Genomic DNA, 19,110 nt, shown 5'->3' with positions numbered 1-19,110 from the left:
TTGGCCATTTCACCTCTCCTGAAATGTTTTCTTTAGAGGAAGGTAGAAGCAAAAAAGGGAGGCAATAGGGAATCATATTTCTAGCAATAATGAACTGAGGGCCAGACCAACTACCTTCTGAGAAAACTAGAGAAAAAAGGACAAAATATGTTTTGCCCAAAATATATTTTAAATATCTGCTTGAAAGCTGGAGAGTACCCTTACAGTGAGGAATTTCTTGGCCAAGAGTCAAAAAAGAGGGAAGTTCAAGAGGATACAACTGGTATTTGTTGCCGTTTTCTCTCTGGAATACAGAGAATGTATCTGAGACTCTAAAAAGCTAAAACAGAGGTTCTGACACACTAATTGGTCTTAGAGAATAAAATGGGAATTCAGAACCTACGAAGAAGGAGGAGCATTTGTATGTATTCAGCTATAGATTTTTCCTTCAAAACTGTACACCTTAACCCTCAAAGGAAAGAAGTCCAGCCTAGAAGTATCTCAATTCATGATTGTTTAAATCATCAGAGACTGAGATTGCCTCTATCTCAGCTGCTCAAGAGAAGTAAATTTAAATCTTCTCTGGAGGAAATAATATTGTAAAGAGCGTTAAACTATCTCCATGATTTTTTTAATATATAATGTCTAGCACTCAATCCAAAATAACCAAGCATATGAGTAGACAAGGAAATGTGACTGAAAACATTGAGAAAAAGATCAACAAAACATAGAGTAATAATAGGCACAAAGGGGATTCAGATAATTGATTTATCAGACAGTGACTTTAAAATAGAAATAATAACACGTTTAAGGAAAGAAAATGGCATTGACACTTTTGGCATCCTCATGGAGATTATATAAACAAAAAATATCTAAGTGGAATATTTGAGCTAAAAATAAAGTAACTAAATTTAGGATCTCAATTGATAGGTATAAAAACAGATTAGACATAGCTGAAGAGAGAAGTGATTAATTGGAAGATAGGACAGAAGGAAATAACCAGAATGAAGAACAGAGTGAAAAAAAGATGAAAAAGAAAGTGAGAAATATATGGGATACTTTCATATATATATAGTGAAAAGTTCCAGAAGGAGATGAGAGAGAAATTGGTAGAAGCAATATTTTAAGAGATAATGACTGAGAAATTCCCCAAATAGATAAAGGATATGAACTGTGACAACCCCAAGCAGATTAGATGAGGAGAGAACCAAATGAGATACATGCCAGTAACACCACTAAAAGTCAAAAATACAAAGAGAAAATCTTAAACATACTCAGAGGGAAAAAGAGACTTATTTTCTTCAAAAGAGAAAAGAAACCTGGCAACTGATTTTTCAGCAAAACCAGTGGACACCATTGGTAGCTTCAGAAATTCTGAAAAAATGTAACTGAACCTAGAGCTCCATATCCTGCTAAAATATCCTTCAGAAAAAGTAGAATTAAGACTTAGGAACTTCTTGTGCTTAGGAACACTAGACAGCACTTCAGAGCTATACTTGGGGACCATTTAGAACAGCAAGATCACCAATAATAAGCACAAAAATGTGAAAAACATGGCACTAAATAGGTTGTGAAAAGGACATTTTTTTTACAGTTTGAGAGCTGAGACAAGGAGGCAGATGAGTTTGGCCTCATTGGGGAACGTGCATGCCCAACAACTCAAGTTTCTCTCCACTTTGCACATGTCTGTGAATGACTGGGACAGTGCGATGAGTACTGATAATGTGTTTATAAATTTTAGCAAGTAGTTGAGCTTGCAAATACGGAATCCCTGAATAATGAGGATCAATTGTATGTACATACATATTATAAATGGTGTCTTTGTAAATGTTTCTAATGAGGTATTTAAAAGAATAGGCCATAATAGCAAAATGCAGCTAAAGTTTTGGTTGAAAAAAAAAATCCTATATTAATTTATGGAGTATTAGAAATAATAAAGTGATAGCATTGCAAGCTACTCTGGTCTTTCCTCCTTAAATAATTGCATGAATAGACCCTGAAAAAACTTGTGCATGATTAAACTTGTATGAATGATTTTGACACTAAAATCAATGTTTTAGATTTTTGAATTATTTAAAAATATTGAATAATTCCTAAGTGTTATTCTTTAAGATTCTTCTTCTTCTTTTTTTTTTTAATTAATTAATATTTTATTTTTGGCTGCGTTGGGTCTTCGTTGCTGCGCGTGGGCTTTCTCTAGTTGCAGCGAGCGGGGGCTACTCTTCGTTGTGGTGCGCAGGCTTCTCATTGCGGTGGCTTCTCTTGTTGCAGAGCACGGGCTCTAGGTGCGTGGGCTCAGTAGTTGTGGCTTGTGAGCTCTGGAACTCAGGCTCAGTAGTTGTGGCGCATGGGCTTAGTTTCTCCGCGGCACGTGGGATCTTCCTGGACCAGGGCTCAAACCCGTGTCCCCTGCATTGGCAGGCAGATTCTTAACCACTGTGCCACCAGGGAAGTCCCAAGATTCTTCTTCTTAAATGATGATATTATATCTCTAAGAAAGAAAATTGATGAATTTGATACATGTTGAATAGTAAAATATTTTTTTCTAAACTTTCACAGTGACTGTCGTGAAGAAAAAATAAGGAAGCTCACACCTGGTGAAATGGATGAAATTCGAGAAATATTATCAAGAAATCTCTATCAGATCCGTCAGCGAGTAAGAATAATTTATTTAGCAAAATATGTATCTGCCTTTGGCTAAAAACATGCCTTCAGATTAGATGCTGTCCAGTTGGGCCGTTGTCCCACCGTCATGCACCCTCAGCAGGTCCCACACCAGATACTTCCTTCCCTCAGACCCACCCCAGGGTCTGTCCTTTTAGGGTACTGCTCTCCTCCCAGACATCTTGGTCAAGGCTCTAGGCTGGAGGCCCAGGGAGCTGGGAGTTCTGCTACCAAAGGCTTGGAGATTAAAAAAAAAAAAAAAAAAAGTGTGTTATCTAACGGTGAAGAAAGCAATTGATTGCTCTTTTAAAACTTTTTTAATGAAATAGCTTTTTAAATAAATAGCTTTATTGCTTAGAAGCCTTTTAAAAATGTATTTAACCTTCTTTGTTGTTCATAAAGTGCGATCGTTTCTTCCTTTCCTGTATCTTCTGAGTCACTCTCTTCAAACCATTTCCATTTTTAACACCTCGTTCTCATAGTTTGCTAATAATACAGTTAACACTTAGGGCATACAGTTTGCCAAGCCCCATTTCTCTGCGTCGCGTGTATTACCTCTTCTAATCCTCTAACAAGTGGTGTTATTATTGTCTCCATTTTACAGATGAAGAAACTGAGGCACAGTGAGGCGAAGTGGCACAGGGACACAGCAGTTGTCAGGGGTCCCAGTCACTCACATCAGGGTCATTTCTGTGGCTTCTTAGCTGGCCTCCCCGCAGACCATCCCCTTCCATCCGACATTACGGCTGCTCCATTCTTTTCCTCAAGCCCCTTTTAACGCAGCGTCCTCCTATTGAAAATGAGCCACAGCAGTCGTGGCTTTCAGGCTAAACTAACTGTTCTTTCAGCCTTCGGGATCTATTTTCAAGTTCCCCCTTCTACCTCTCCCTCACCCACCCAGACACCCACGGAGGACAGGTCTGAATTCATTCCTTGGACTGTGTTGCTTTCCCCTGCATCTCCACTTGGAATGTCCCACTCCTTTCTGTCAGTCCATCCATATTCTCAGATTTTTAGGGTTTCCCCAACCCCCTCTATGTTGTTCCCAGACCTGTCTTTGAATGGGATAGCACTTAGAGCTCCTACATGCCACGTAGTTTTAGTACTCCCTTTCATGATTTAGTATTATTTTGTTAGCTTTCAGTGCCCAACTAGATAGCCAGTTCCTCAAGGCAGGAATTGAGTGCTGTTCTGCGTTACTTCTGTTTATCTCTGCTAGGTCTGATACAGTTCTGGGGATAAGGATATTCCCAAGAAGTACATGTTATTTCTATCAGAAAATGAATTTAATTACTAAATACAGTTTATTTTAGGAAGTGGATTTCTCTAGAGCTCATAAAACTAAAAATACTATGCCCTGGACAGCCCTCGTTTATAAATTGTATGGCTTCAAATACCAGGACATGATCATTACTGACGGAGCCAGCAGCTTTTCTCAATTTGAAAAGAAGAAATGTTCTTGACTTAATAGAGGGTCATGGCGCCACCAAGTGGCCCAAAGTGGTGGGTTTTTATACTAGCAATTACTATTCAATAGGGAAGGTATAAGTTGACTTGTGTTTTTTTCCCCAGCCACTACTGATGGGTAAATACAGACAGGGTACTTCAAGGTAGTGGAAGGTGCTTGATGAATTCGATCGTTTTCTCATTTATAAAGATCACACTTTTCAATGAAAAAAAAAGTATTCACCGACTTTTATTAGAACATGAATTCTTCTTTTTTCTTAAGTAGAGGATTTTATTGGTTGAATCAAATACATAGTTATTGAATACATGTGTGGATATATGTACTGAATATATCTACGAATAGAACAAAGCGCTATATTCCCTGCAGAAGATACAAATGAATACAATACAGCTCCTGCTCTGACACATTTAGACAAGACCACCACCATCACCATCTTCATCATAGCTAGTAACAGTAGGTAATATCAATTGAGCACTTCTGTGCCTAGCCCAGTTCTAAGGGTTTCTGTGACACCCATATATCATATATCTCTACAAATAACTTGAAATTACTACCACTGTTACCCTGAAATCGAGATTTGGTAGCACATGAATTCGTTCAAAATTTGAAAGAATGTTAACTTCTATACTTCTTGTTTTTCCCCTCTGCACATTCATTGTTAAGTACCTATCAGAGGTGCAAAGCCAAGGAAATGTAGTAAAGTTTCGGAATTTCCGGGCAGTGATCATCGTTTTTGTAAAATGTTGCTTGTGTTTTCATTTCAGACTTTGTCCTACAACCGACACAATCTGACGGCCGACACGAGTGAGAGGCAAGCCAAGGAGATCCTGATCCGTCGAAGGCACAGCCTTCGGGAGAGCATCCGGAAGGACAGCAGCTTGAATCGGGAGCACAGGGTAAGGGGGCTTCGTGGCTCTGGGACGCAGAAGGCTTCCAACAGCAAAGCCCAGGACGGCCTTGGGGGGCTGATTCACAGGCATCCTGGGATGGAGTTCATCATCACGTCTTTCCAGACGTTGCTCGGACACCTATCACGTTCCAGACACTGTCTAGGCACTTGGAATACGTTGGTGAACAAAATGACAAAGCTCTTTTCCCCTGTGGAATTCACATTCTAGTGGGGGAGAAGGCCATCAGGAATGGACAGAATAAGAAAATTATCTGTTATGTTAGACGCAGTAAGTGCTGTGGACAAAATAAACCTAAAAGGGCTGAGGAAGGAGATTGGGAGGACGGGGAAGGGTCATACAGGGTACAGTTTTAAACTGAATGGAAGGGCCAGGCTTCATTTGGAGAGTCTTGTTTGACCTTTCCAGGGAGAGGGTGCAGCCTGAAGGGGGGCTGCCGTGCATGTGTGGAAACTTCTAGGAGGCTGTGTGTGTGTGTGTGTGTGTGTGTACGTCAGGGGAGTTTCAGATGCTGCGTGCTCAGCATTCTACTTGGTCCAGGGCATTGCCATAGATAAGGAAGCCACTTTAAAAGGATATTCTGATTGATCGATCGAACAAGCAGGCAGTGCATCTCATTCTCAATAATGTTCTATACTGAGTTGTCAGAGACCAAAACGGTTATGTGTGAACAATATTATTTTTTTTTACATGGGAAATGTGGCAGCATCGATTAAAAGTTAAAAGAAACTAGAGACTGTGGCTTTGGAAATGCCAGCAAGTTAGCTATAGCTATAGTAATACTTTCTCTTCTGTCATTTTCAAGATTTGTGAAAGTAAATACAACTTAAACATGCTACATTTTCCATATATCTTCCTCCCTATCCGTGTAGGTTCTAAGTCTTTTTTAGTAATGCTTTTATAAGTGGGTATTTCTGTAGCTTTTCTTTAAGAAAAGCCGGTGGTTTTCATACCTTGTTTCTAAGGGTCCCACTTTATTTCTGTTTTCCTTAGTAGTACTGATTTCCATGATATTTTAGGAGAGGTTTTACCTATTTTAAATAAAATGACTATTACTTGGAAATTTACTCCCCATCCCTACAGCTCCTCACCCAGTAGTTTTGGAATCCAGAGCTAAAATTTTAATTTTTAACACCAAGGTTAGGTTTGACATAGAATTCTAAGCCTGTAACATACAATAAATGACATGTGTGTCATCTAAATAAGGTTTTCTATTTTTTTTTTACAGGCTTCCACCTCAACCTCCCGATATTTATCCTTACCAAAAAATACAAAGCTTCCAGAAAAGCTACAAAAGAAAAAGAATATTTCTAATGCAGGTATTGAATACAGTTGGAGCAAAAAGATTTTAAACTTATTTATTAGTGTTTATAAAATAGAAAAATTTTCCTTCTTCTTTTTTAAGGACAATGAGTTCAGTCGTTTGCAAATCTATAATAATCATTTGGTGACCTTTTATTAGTGTTGCATCCTTTTGGAATGGAGTTCTGTGCACGTTATACGTAATTCAATCAGTTATTTGATTCTATTCGATAGAGCAAAAGCAGATGTCACCGTGTGTGGTTGGTGAACAGGTAAATAGAAAGTTGTCAATCTTCAAAGGTTTAAATTTAATTCTGTAATTCTTACAACATTTCTAACTTAAATGTTCATAATAATTTTAATATATTTTCATAAAGGCAACTATATAATTGACTTCTGGCTGTAATTATTAAAGCTTTGACATGACGGCTAATACCTCTTCATTTGATGGTAATCTTTATGTAGATTGCAAGCCATATTGGTGTTTTGACCATTTTATGAAAATATAAAGGAAATAAAGCTGTGCATGAGATTGTACATCCTAGATCAAGACAAGAATCTTCATAATAGCAGCTAATTATTGATCTGTTTACCGTGTGCCAGACACTGAACTGAGCCCCCTGGGGCCGTTCGGATGGGGCAGGTGAGCACACAGCTGCCGCCAGGTGGTCTCAGTTTGACATCCAACTCCACCCCTTACTAATATCTTTTGAACCTCAGTTACTTCATATGTAAAGTGGGTGATTATTCAGTAGATTAATGCATTTAAAAGTGCTTAGGACAGTGGCTGGCACATGGGAAGCTCTTCAGAATTAGCAAGAGTACACTCTTGTGGACACCCGTGCTCACGGGACTTATGCACGTGCCCAGGACTCAGCCGGAGTCGGGGTGCGCCCTCTGGCCTCCCTGCCCGAGCCCCAGAGCCCCAGGGAGGGCACAGCAGGTGCCGGACCCACGAATGTATTGGCCAGTCGCCTGTCACACCTTCTCCCTAAAAGGCCCGCCCACGCTGTCCTTCTTTTGCTCCCTGGCAGGTGGCAACAGCAGTGACTCAGACCCAGACGTCGGGACCACCGTCCTCAACCTGCAGCCCCGAGCCAGGCGCTTCTTGCCAGAACAGTTCTCAAAGAAAGCCCCCCAGGCCTATAAAATGGAATGGAAGAACGAGGTAGGCGCTGATTCCGGGCCAGGGCAGCCCTGCAGCTCCCCAGCTGCCCACAGCAAAGAGGGGGGCCCCCAGGCCCCAGGTGTGCTCTGCCAGCCCCTCCTCTCCAAAGGCCACTTTGGCTCCGTGCGGGGCGACCGTATGAACGAAGGCATCCGACCCAAGGCGCCACCCAGGCTGGTCCGAAGGGCATCAGAACCTGGAAACCGGAAAGGTCGATTCGGGAGTGAGAAGCCTTAATGGAAATGGCCAAAGCAGACCCGGGGGGACTGGCCCTGCCCAGCTGTGGCTGGTTACCCAGCAACCTGACACAGCAAGGGAATCCACTTCCAACCCTCTCTGCATCTAAATACTGTCCTTGGGTGGTAGAGCCATGCCTTTGATCCATGGGGTGAATGCTTATCCCAAGAAGAAGAAAATCAAAGAAACAGAAGCCCCATAAAATATCTCATATGACCTGTTGCTAGCAGTTGTAGTCTTTGCAAGCCTGAAGAAAAAAAAGCCACGTGTGCCTGTATTGAGCTTGCAGGACAGAACTTGAAATTTTTAACACACCCTTGTTGGTGAAAGTTTTAATATATACATATATGCCTCAGATTTTATTTATGAAAAAATATGTATATCTGTAATTAGTTTTTCAGTGAACGGCACTAAAAATACTCAGAATACCTTTCCGTGGCATCCAGGGCAGCTCCTAGAGGATGGCGGGCCATCAGCTCGGGGTGGTGTTTCCTGATCCTGAGCTGATGCCAGTTAAGGAAAAGCACAGCACGGAGCAGAGACCCCTGAGGACGGCAACAGCCGGAGCGTCTAGGCAGAACCTCGTGGCCTGGCTCCCAGACTGCAGCGCCTATGAAATGATGAGAGTCAGCTGGTTTTCAATTTGTTCCTCATTTGACCTCGCTGATGTCGTTTTGGGTGACAGACATCTAGATTCCATCTCCCCGTCGTGTTTAAATGGTACAAAGAGAAGGGCTGTGTGGGTGAAACCAGCTTATGCTGTATGCCAGACTCAGAGCCAGCTTGCGATGAAGTCTGGCCTCACGTGGTGGGCGTGGAGATGACAGGGCAGCGCCTGCACAGCTGGCTGCCGGGTTTTATATTGTGCAATACTGGGAGGAAGATGCAGGAGATCCCCTGTCACGCCCACCTGCAGCCACCTGCTTTAGACCTTTTCTGTAGCACATTCTAGAACTTTGAATCCAGGACAGAGGCTCCAAGCAGACAAGGATAAAAGTAGGGATAAACAATATTTCAATGTTTAACAAATTGGTGAGAATTCAGGTTTTGAATTCTATGCAGGAAGCACTTTGGAGAATCTGGGAGTTCTCTTTTTTTTGCACTAGTCTGTAATTTGTTACCTCTCCCCCCTCAAGAAAGTAGTAGCTCAAATTCTTCATCTAAAAATGAATTCTACTGAGTACTGAGTACTTTTTAAAAGTACAGCAGAAAGACAAGAAGTGGAACATAATCATTAAAGATTAATATTGGAATCTCTCAGACTATAGATTTTATTGGCCTGTCACTTTTCCCAGAAAAACCCCCTCTTTAAAACTTGACTAGAACAAGACTCAAAATTTCTGGGTTTAGATATGAGATGAAGCCACTCATGTAGTCCCTTGGATTCACACTGGAGATACAGCAAAGGAGACAAGTGACCACATACAATTGCTGGAAAAATATGAATAAATTAAACAAAAAGATCCGGTACTTAGAAATCCTCAGCCGTAAATCTTATCCCTTCCTTCTTCCTCCACCAACGTGAAGTAAATCTTCTACCTTTTTTTCTCATATTCTAAAATCTTGGAATACTGCTAGATTGTTGGGCATGAGACAGAGGGAAGGGTAAACACACAAGGTACAAGTTCAAAAAGTGCACGATTTCTTTCCCAAACTCTCCCAGGTTGATCAGTGGAAAGCAATGTAGACGTAATTTGAAAACTACAAGTTTAGGACCCTGTGCCAAAATTCTTAATTTTAAATGGAAATATTTATATATAAAAAAATATATATGCGTTTCATCTGCTGGAAATAAATTAAAACTTTTAATTTAGAATTTTCATTATAGGACTACGATTTATCAAGAGATGTGATGTATATTCTTGAGAGTTTGAAGACGAAGTTACAGTTTATGAAATCTGAAAAGGAAGGTTGAAATGTAAAATGATCTTAAAAATGAATTTCCTGATTTTTCTTGGTGTCCTAGATTAATAAATATTAGAAGGAGTGTAACGTTCTGGAACAGAAGGAGAGAAACATGGAAATGTTTATTATGATAAACATTCTTGTTAAGCACGTAGACCAAATTCAGCTTTCACCAATTAAAAGTCAGGTAAAACACTTGGATGACATTGTGTAAATTTCTAAAAAGGAACACTTATGTCATTTTATCTTTATTATCAGTTTAAACTTTTCCTTATCTGTGGAATGATAAAATCGATGAAAAAGAAATTTGACTTTAGTTTTTTCTCTGTACCTTCTTTTTATGAAATTATTAATTTCTAGACACTACAGGAGGAGAGGGTATGGAGTTGAAACCCTTTAACTAAATGTCACAACAATCTAAATTTCTGCAGTACAGAAACATCCCTGCCCTTGTAAATGATTCCCTTGTTTCAAACAACACTTGATCCGGCCAAAGTTCCAGTGTGACTGACTGGGGAATTTTGATGGGTCTTTAATGTTTGTTGTAAAAAAAATTGATTTGAACTACTTACAAAGTCAGGGCTTATTTCTTTATGTGTGATGCTAAGGCCGATTGTTGGGAGCAGCTATGTCAGTCAGCAAACGATTAGAAATTGGCCCCAAAGTCTGACACTTTTTAGAAACATGTGTTTGCTGTATATGCCTCCAAACATTCAGGGTGAAATTCCCTTCGGCTTTTGCTAAGCTTTGGAGTCGGGGTGTACCGTTTTACCTGGCGGGTGGGGGGGGGCATGTTTGTTTATATAAGAAGTGAGAAGCAGTTATTTATTACATGTCTCAGCACATTTTGCATCTGTTGCATTGCCCAAATCATGTTTATGTTAAAACTGGCATTTCACAAACAAGTATGAGAACTATAATATTTTATGAGTTCCAAGTGCATACTTTACTCTTTCAAGAGTGATTGAAAGGTTTCTTTGTGCAGTTGAAGTAGCTGTGACATTATGTTGAGGCCTGAACACTGAGTATTGATTCCCTCCATCAGCTTGAACAAGTCAGGCTCATGAATCAGAACTGTCTGGCGATCTGGGGTTTTCTGGTTCATTTTTTTTTCTCCACTTTTAGAGCAAAATGGGTAGTTTTCTGGTTTTTTTTTTTTTAAGATTTTTTTTTTTTTGATGTGAACCATTTTTTCTTTAAAGTCTTTATTGAATTTGTTACAATATTGCTTCTGTTTTATATTTTGGTTTTTTGGTGGCAAGGCATGTGGGATCTTAGCTCCCTGACCAGGGATTGAACCCACACCCCCTGCATTGGAAGGCAAAGTCTTAACCGCCAGGGAAGTCCCAGCTTGCTGGTATTTTATATCCCACATTTTAACCAGGTCTTTTCTTCAGCCTACCTGCAATGCAAGTGAGAGCCCCAGCTGGTAACTGCTGCCTGGCAGGGACCATAGCTCTCATCCACGAGAAATGACAAGAAATGACAGCTCCCTTTGGAATTTTTCCCAATGTCATTCACTTCCCACGTGGCTGACACCCTCAGACGGTCGGTCAGCAGATGGTGGCCAAATACCCACATGGTTAGTTAGTTGTTGAGTGTTTTCAGTGTTCTGCTGGCACATCATTTTCCAATCCCTTTTATATTTCTAGTTTTCTACAGTTTTTTTTCCAGATAAAATTCTACTTGACTACCTCTAAGAATAGTCAATAAACTGTGGGTCAGTCCTCATACCGGTCTGGTCAGGGAATGAGTTTTTCTGTGTACAGAGTTAACCAAGCTACTGTAAATGGACGGTCACGTTTCAACCCGCATGGCGTATTGATTCTTTTGGATGGCTCGGGACCTTTCAGTCTGTCACAGAGGTTTTATGGGGACCTGTCATCCTCGTATTGTAGGGTGGAGAAAATCCCTCCGTGAGATGCCCAGCAGACTTAATGCTGGACATGCTGGTGGTGACTTTTCTGATTTTCACTTCTGTAACGAAATACTTTGAATTAAATATTCAAATGTTTTTCCCCTTTTTTATTTCATTGGGTCCTGCTGAGTCGTAAGTGCGAGTGAGTGGTAACTGAATTTCTAATTTAAACGAGGCTTTTTTTCTACTTAAATTTCTAATTTAAATGAGGCCTCCAGTTACAGTATCTGCCAAACAGAAATTTTGTGTATGCTGACAAAGGAGCGCTTCTCCTGGTTTCTGTGAAATGTCATACAGAAGTTTAAAATATTAAATTACATGGAAATGTTTAATTAATCACTATGGAGAAAATAATACATCACATGAAACTAGGAAAGCCCCAGAAATTCCAACTTTTATATTTATACATCAAAACCATTCTCATTTGTACTAAATGGGGTCATGAGAGCTGGAATTTGTGAAAGAAGAATTTTTAAGAGTATTAAAGTAGTTTCAGGGGCTTCCCTGGTGGCGCAGTGGTTGAGAATCCGCCTGCCAACGCAGGGGACACGGGTTCGAGCCCTGGTCTGGGAAGATCCCACATGCCATGGAGCAACTAAGCCCATGTGCCACAACTACTGAGCCTGTGCTCTAGAGCCCCCGAGCCACAACTACTGAGCGCTCGTGCCACAACTACTGAAGCCCACGCGCCTAGAGCCCGTGCTCCGCAGCAAGAGAAGCCACCACAATGAGAAGCCCGTGCACCACAATGAAGAGTAGCCCCCGCTCGCCGCAACTAGAGAAAGCCCACGCGCAGCAACGAAGACCCAATGCAGCCAAAAATAAACAAATAAATTCATTAACAAAAACAAATAATAAAATATATTTTACACATGAGCCACTCTTGGGAAACATAGTGTTGTATGTACATGGTGTTCACTCACTGTGAGACCAGCTATTTAGACCAAGGTCACAGCTGATCAATCCCTGGGACTAAACTGACCATTCTGTTTGTAGCACACGAATCACTGGACGCCGAGGCCTCAGGACCAGCATGGTGCAGTGGAGGGCACACAGGGGCAGGAAAGAAGGGGCACATCAGTGAAAGGTTCTGAACTGCAAACTACTGCGTGGTCAGAAGTGGCAGTGGCGAGATCAGCTCTGGGTCTTTCTACCCCCTGCGGTCGGTGTACAACCCACCACTCCCAGTGGCTCCTCTGTCTACACACTTAAGTTTTATAATTGATAAGCCATGTAGTTCAAAAAGGCCCAACTTCAAATAGAATCCTAAGATCTGAATGGATTTGATGATTGCCAATTAATTGAAACAAACAAAACCGGTAATAACTTCTGTTTACATTCTTTTCTCCTAGTAAAAAGTTGGCAGGGAATCATGGGAAAAACACGTTACAGTTTAAAAAGCGGGCTCTCATTCTGACTCAGCGAGGTCCTTTCGGATCCAGCCACACAATCTCTTCAGGCCTATGTCTTCTCAGAGGTCAACTGAGGGAGAGAGATGACCGAGGGATCCTTCTTGATCTAAGGGCACTGCAAGTCCTCACCATCTGCACACTTCCTTTTTGGTAAACCTCAAACCCCTATTTCACTACAGCCATGATGGGTGGCCTCAGAGGCGTAGGGTTATACTTTCAAGATGTGTTGCCAGGTGGAAGAGGACTTACCACCAATGTGCCGGAAAAGAACTGCAAAACGCCATAGGAGGAGCCTATAAAAAACATAAGTAACATCCATAAAATCAGCTAGAACCATCGCAAAACTGGATGAAATGAACAGAAAAACATTAGGGAAAAAAAGTCCATTTTTAAAAAGTAAATTACCCCATAATAATTTTTCAGATGGAAGAGTAAAGTAATACAATTTTTAGTTAAAGGCCTTCAGAATAAAATTGAGGGAGAGCAGGAGAGAGACTAGAGGCAAAGGTCACCCTTAGGGACCTTGAGAGCGTCCTTCTCACCCTGCGTGAGGCGAGAAGTCATGACTTCTCCATGACTATAACATTAGGCTACAGGTTCCCGCAGGCAGGAGTCCATGCCTAACCAGCTCCCTGGAGAGGCTCAGTAAGTACCTGTGACGTCACAGGCGGCGTGGGGCACGGGGGTGACGCTATACCCAGAAACCTCTCCGAACATACGTAGTCTAGGAAAAGATGAACTACATTTGCTCCAGGGTCGTACTTTGAAATAGTCTGAAAATTCATTTTATCCCCTTTTCAGTTCACCGTTGGATATTACTTAGCTAAAAGACTGATGTGTTTTCAGGTACTCAGTTCAGGGGGGTTGAAAATCGGTGCTCTGAAAATGTGCAGGATTGCTCACCTACTATTCCAGCAACTGTTGGACTCGCTCCAAGAGACTTGACATGAAGGCTCAGTAAAGGGACGACCATGCTTACACCAAACAAATCCTAAGCAACAAAACGCTCATTAATGCAAATTGGAAACTGAGGCCTGAGTGTTTTTAAAGCGGTGATCCTAATTATAAACCGATTAAAAAAAAAACACAGTATCTAAAATTTTGAGCAAACAAGAACTCAAAATTGTATTCTACAGTAAGCTATACTCATCAGGTTCAAGGAATCAAGGAATCCAAATACAATGTGTTACAACAGTTGCCACCTGTAAATGCCTGGATCGCCCTGACAGAGAATCCATTTTAACTTTAGCTTCTTTGTCACTGATCCTTAATATTCAAGGAGCATGTACTACATGCATTCCTCAAATTTAAAAAATGCGGAGTAATGAAATGAGCAAAGAGGGAGGGATAATGCGTATTTCTGAGCAAAGCAGCACCTGTTAAATCATGTGAAATTCCTCCCGGAGTCAAGGAAAGAGACCCATGTGCCGCCTATAGCCTGACGAGGTAAGACCTGAAGGGAAGGTCTCAGTACAGCAGAAAGGAGAGAGAAGGCTGGGGCACTAGGGGATGGCCTGCTGTTCTTCACTTAAGGCACAGAAGGTGCATGGGCTCTGGGCTCAGAGGTTTTCAATTCCAGCTCCATCACTTACTAAGCATGTGCCCTTGGAAAGTTATTTCATGTTACCAGCGTCCGTGCTGTCATCTGTAAAAAATGGGGATAACAGTACCTGCCTGGTAGAAACAGGATGAACATTAAGAGACATGACGGCTGAGAGAGGTCTGACACGGCAGAAGTGGAAACGTGTCCTCTTTCCTTCAATTCTGGGGTAAGTACTGATCGTTTTGGCTAATACTCTGAGTTAGTAGAAAGACATTTTTTCCTTTAAGTTTTGTTTTCTTTCCTCTGTCACTTGGTTACCTGCTACAACTGGTTCAGGAGAGGAAAAACACATCTTGCACACACACAGTTTTCTTTATATTCAACCCAAATTCCTTTTCCTGTAATCCTGGTTAAATAGAAATCTCTTTTTTCTTCCACAATTAATCCTTTGCTTCCTTCTCTTGGTGGCTGTACATTAACCTAACAGAAACACGAACTTCCAAATACGCTTCTTAGGGGCCCTTTTCCATGGTTACAGCTTTAGATGGCCATAGACTTAATATCCAGTGACCTTAAATAGCTGACACATTTATAATACCAGAACCATGGCTCATTATTTCAATTTTAAGATTACTTAAAATTTCCTCTGGTTCTGAGCCAATTTCTTCTGAGCTTTACTATCAGCTTTGCCCCATCAGCCTGCTGATGCTTTATATGATTTATAAGACTCAAAATACATCAGCTAGCTATTGAGTTTTCTGGATTTTTCAGAAAAGGAAACTCAATTGTCCAACAAGATTTTTTTTTTTCCAAAATTCCTAGTACCACTTGTCATTTATTTCAAATGATTATTCTAAATGAGAAGGGGAGAGGAAGCTGTAAGTAGTCAGGCTGAAATCTATAGGAGATAAATATGAAAACAGCAACTCATGATAGACTTAAACACTTAGTGAGCCTGAAAAATATTATCTTTCTCTAGCCGGCTGCTAGCTCTTCCCTCTCAGGAAGTTCTGTTTTAAAATTGACTTCTCCATGACTATAAAAGGCAACTTCTCCCTTCCTCTGAAGCCATAGCTTCTTCAAAACCACACTCTTTTGAGTGCACTTCCAATCTGGCAACTGGTCATGTGCTTATAACCATTTATAAGGAAATCAGGTGAGAGGGGACCACTTAAACCCTTCTCGGGGAACATCTACCTCTCTCGGTGATATCTGATGAATACATTCTAAAGTTTCAGGACCCTTTTCAGGGTAGGAACCCAAATATTTCTTGATTAGTGGATTATTTTTTTTTAAATTAATTTATTTATTTATGGCTGTGTTGGGTCTTCGTTTCTGTGCGAGGGCTTTCTCTAGTTGCGGCGAGCGGGGGCCACTCTTCATCGCGGTGCACGGGCCTCTCACCATCGCGGCCTCTCTTGTTGCGGAGCACAGGCTCCAGACGTGCAGGCTCAGTAGTTGTGGCTCACGGGCCCAGTTGCTCCGCGGCATGTGGGATCCTCCCAGACCAGGGCTCGAACCCGTGTCTCCTGCATTGGCAGGCAGATTCTCAGCCACTGCGCCACCAGGGAAGCCCGGATTATTTTTTTTTTTAAAAAGAATTATCACCTGACTAATGCTGATTAAATGGAATCTAAATCTCTCCGAGTATCTGGAGGAAAGAAAGGACCACAATCATAGCTCTTAGCATCATCTTAGGATGCTAATCAAAAAGTACCTAGAGGGTCATCTTAGTCTTCCTTCCTGAACAAATTAAAACCTGGAAACACAGATAAGAGCTAAAAACAAAACATTTTGACAAATGCTTTAATCTTATTCCTTTCCTCTCCCAATTGGAAAGCATCTTCCCAAAAGTCTTAGGGGTGTTTACATCCCTAGGTATATTAAAAATAACAACTAAATTATGTATAATATTCCTTAGATGTTAGCTAACAAAGAGCCTTTAGATTCTTCAAGGATACCCAAAGTGGCATATATTTTAATTGTTTACAACGTTTTCCATTAAAAAATTCCCTATTCTCTTTTAACTCTGGGAAATCTTACATTTTCTCCTTAAGATATTAGAGACCTAATGATTCTTTTTAATTATTAAAATTATTAAAACTTTCCATCAGGCTTGCTAGATTAGACTGTGCCATGTGCACAGCATGTAGCCAACATACGAGAAGCTTGGAATATTCAAATCTGTATCGGAAGGCCATAGTGAATGATCTGCAAATTTATTTTTAAAATCTCAAACTATTTTGCATTCTCGTCATGTTGGTCTCCAAAACTCTCTGAACCCTGGTCTGGACTTTCCAGGTAAGGGTCCAAATCCTTTTCATCTGGCAGAGCCAGATTCCAGTACCATCTGAGTTAGGGTGGTCCCCATCCCCTACCAGAGCATGGATGACACAGAACTCCCTTTCCAAATTTGAAGAAACACCCAGAGTGGATGGTTCTGAATTCTGGGTGACTGGATTGGAAGGCTGAAGAGGCACCACATCCTGAGACTGAACTAAGATTAAAGAAATGGGATCAGAAGGAGAGCCAGGCTCTGAACCCAAGCACTGAGCCTGGGGTGGGGTCGCCATGGTAACTGGAGACACAGATCCTGGTGCAAACGTTGCCCTCCCTGGGTGGGTCTCTCATGGTTCTGTGTCTAAGGGATTTGATGAATATGCTTCCCTCGCTGTCTTAACAGCTACTAACTCAACATTAAACTTGACAGACTGTTGAACACCTTGCACTGAGGATGGGGAAGGAGGCTGTCCCCCCGCTCCTCTCCTAGCTAAGCACAGCTCAGCATCCTAACTCGAGTCAGGCATCAGCCTGGGGAGTTGTGATCTTCACCTGCATCTGGGCAGAAAACAGTAATTCCTCTTTGCCAGGACCCAGTGCCCTTGGGGACCATCTTCAAGGCCTCAGAAGGCAGCCTTCTCCCATTGACACAACCTGACCAGCTCCTTTTGCCTTCAAGATAAAGTCCCAGGCCCAGCCAAGAGGAAATCCTCCTGGGTCCTTGTCCCAAGGCTGCCCTAACCCGGATTAGCTCACAACCAGGGCAACTGAACCAGGCCTAGACTTGGGAAAAGAGAGGTGAAGAGGCAGATGTAGGGTTCCCGCATATAATGGCACAGGAACTACCAACACAAGCTTAGTTAGTAATACTGCAAGGTCTTCCCGGTTGGGAACGTGTATTACAGTGCCTGGAGCGCCATAACCCCTACCCCATAACAGGTTTTCAGAAATTCCATGAATAAATGGAGGGCCAGCTGGCTGGCTGGCTGGCTTACCCTACCATACACTCAGTTTTCTAATCTTTCCATTCTACATGGGAAATTAATAATTGTCCTTATTAAACCAGGACGCGCACCACAAGTCGTAACAAAACCGAACCTGCCTTGTGCAATATATAAACAGTTTGTCGAAAGGCAGATGTGTATAATTCACTGTGATTTGCATTTTTAAGCATTCCAGTCTACCAGGAACGCTAAGGAAAATGTACCTCATTCTGCCCAAGCGAGGTGATCAACAGAACTTCCCCACCTGGCCTGGTAAAAGGGCCTGTGTGTTCCTACCGCTCCCGCAGCTACTGCACAGCGGGGCTTCCCCAAGCTTGCCCCGTGCGCCCCTGCTGTCCAGGCTGCAGGTGATGCACTTGCCACAGGATCTAACACCCAGGGTCACCCTCGAGCGCGACTCGGTCACCGAGTCACAACTGAAGCTGGTGCTGGAGCGTCTTAAACAGCGGGGCTGCGATTGGGGGGCGCGAACTGGACCCAGTGCAGGCGCGAGGGGCAAGCCTCATTTGCGGTCATGTGCAGAGGTAAGGCGGTTACGGGGCAAGAGCGGGACTGAGAGGTAGGGAGGCATCACCGGGCAGACCGCTGCAAAGAAAAGCACCCTTGATCGGGTTTCAGGTCGCGGACGCAGCCGGCACTTCGCGCCCAGCCCCGCACACACTCACCAGGAATCCCAGCACGTAGAGACAAAGCAGGAAGCGGCGGGCTCCGACGGTACCGGGGCCGGGAGCCCCCGCCTGGGCCCCTGCCGCGGCCTCAGTGTCGCCGAGGCTAGGCCCCGGTCCGGAGCCACGCCGCCTCGGGCCCCGCGTTCCATAGGCGCACACGCGCGGGGGGCTGCGGTCACGTGACAGGCCCGCGGCGCTGTCCCCGCCCCCCGGCGCTGTCCCCGCCCCCCGGCGGAAGCGAGCGGCTGCGCCTGCGCAGAGCCGAACGCCGCGGGCGGCTCTCATTGGGCTGTGCTTCCTAAGCAGGCGCGGCGGGAGAGTCTGCACGGGTCACCGCTGGTTCGCGTCCCGCCCGGGGAGTGGACGTGTGTGCACGACGCGCTGGTTTTGTGACGGTGTTGATGAAGCTCTGCGTATCCTGGGGATAAAGAGTCCGCCGCCCATGCTATTGGAGGGCTGGAGGTAATTAAGATGATGAGCTTCATCTGAGGAGAGGTAGGGGTGGGCCTAGGTGGTAGCGCCGGCTTCGCTGGGCCCTAGTTGGCTGTGGCTGACCTGGAGAAAGTTCCTTTGGCCCCTCGCGGTTTCGGTTTGCCCCCTTGAAACACAGGAGGACATAGTGTGGACCAGCCTCTTGCAGCTGTGAGGATTCTA

General features: G+C 42.9%; 2 protein-coding genes across 2 annotated transcripts in view; one reads left to right on the top strand and one right to left on the bottom strand.

Annotated features, from left to right (window-relative positions):
* The window catches only part of SLC9A2 (solute carrier family 9 member A2), an 89,182-nt gene extending 79,235 nt beyond the window's left edge, over positions 1-9,947 (top strand). The window contains exons 9-12 of the mRNA XM_036873127.1: positions 2,539-2,635; positions 4,876-5,007; positions 6,248-6,338; positions 7,356-9,947. Of these exons, the coding sequence (XP_036729022.1) occupies positions 2,539-2,635; positions 4,876-5,007; positions 6,248-6,338; positions 7,356-7,726 (691 nt within the window). The 3' untranslated portion in view covers positions 7,727-9,947. The remainder of the gene's footprint in view (positions 1-2,538; positions 2,636-4,875; positions 5,008-6,247; positions 6,339-7,355) is intronic.
* On the bottom strand, positions 8,163-18,649 carry MFSD9 (major facilitator superfamily domain containing 9). Its single transcript, XM_036873128.1, has 4 exons — positions 18,454-18,649; positions 13,865-13,952; positions 13,211-13,254; positions 8,163-8,336 (listed from the first exon to the last, which is right to left on the bottom strand). The coding sequence occupies exons 2-4, from the start codon at positions 13,932-13,934 to the stop codon at positions 8,199-8,201; spliced, it is 252 nt and encodes an 83-aa protein (XP_036729023.1). The 5' UTR covers positions 13,935-13,952; positions 18,454-18,649; the 3' UTR covers positions 8,163-8,198.
* Between the last annotated feature and the right edge of the window lie 461 nt (positions 18,650-19,110).

Source organism: Balaenoptera musculus, chromosome 13, assembly GCF_009873245.2.
Source record: "Balaenoptera musculus isolate JJ_BM4_2016_0621 chromosome 13, mBalMus1.pri.v3, whole genome shotgun sequence".
Lineage (NCBI taxonomy): Eukaryota > Metazoa > Chordata > Mammalia > Artiodactyla > Balaenopteridae > Balaenoptera > Balaenoptera musculus.
Note: the sequence above shows the minus strand (reverse complement) of the source record. Positions and strands in the feature narration are given on the sequence as shown.

Coding starts and splice junctions, on each gene's coding strand:
- MFSD9 (XM_036873128.1), bottom strand. CDS start 13,934: ATGGTCGTCCCTTTACTGAGCCTTCATGTCAAGTCTCTTGGAGCGAGT. Junction 13,255..13,864: donor AACAGTTGCTGGAATAGTAG/GTGAGCAATCCT, acceptor TGTTTTTTATAG/GCTCCTCCTATGGCGTTTTG. Junction 8,337..13,210: donor TCTTTTCCGGCACATTGGTG/GTAAGTCCTCTT, acceptor ATCATTTCATAG/GCGCTGCAGTCTGGGAGCCA.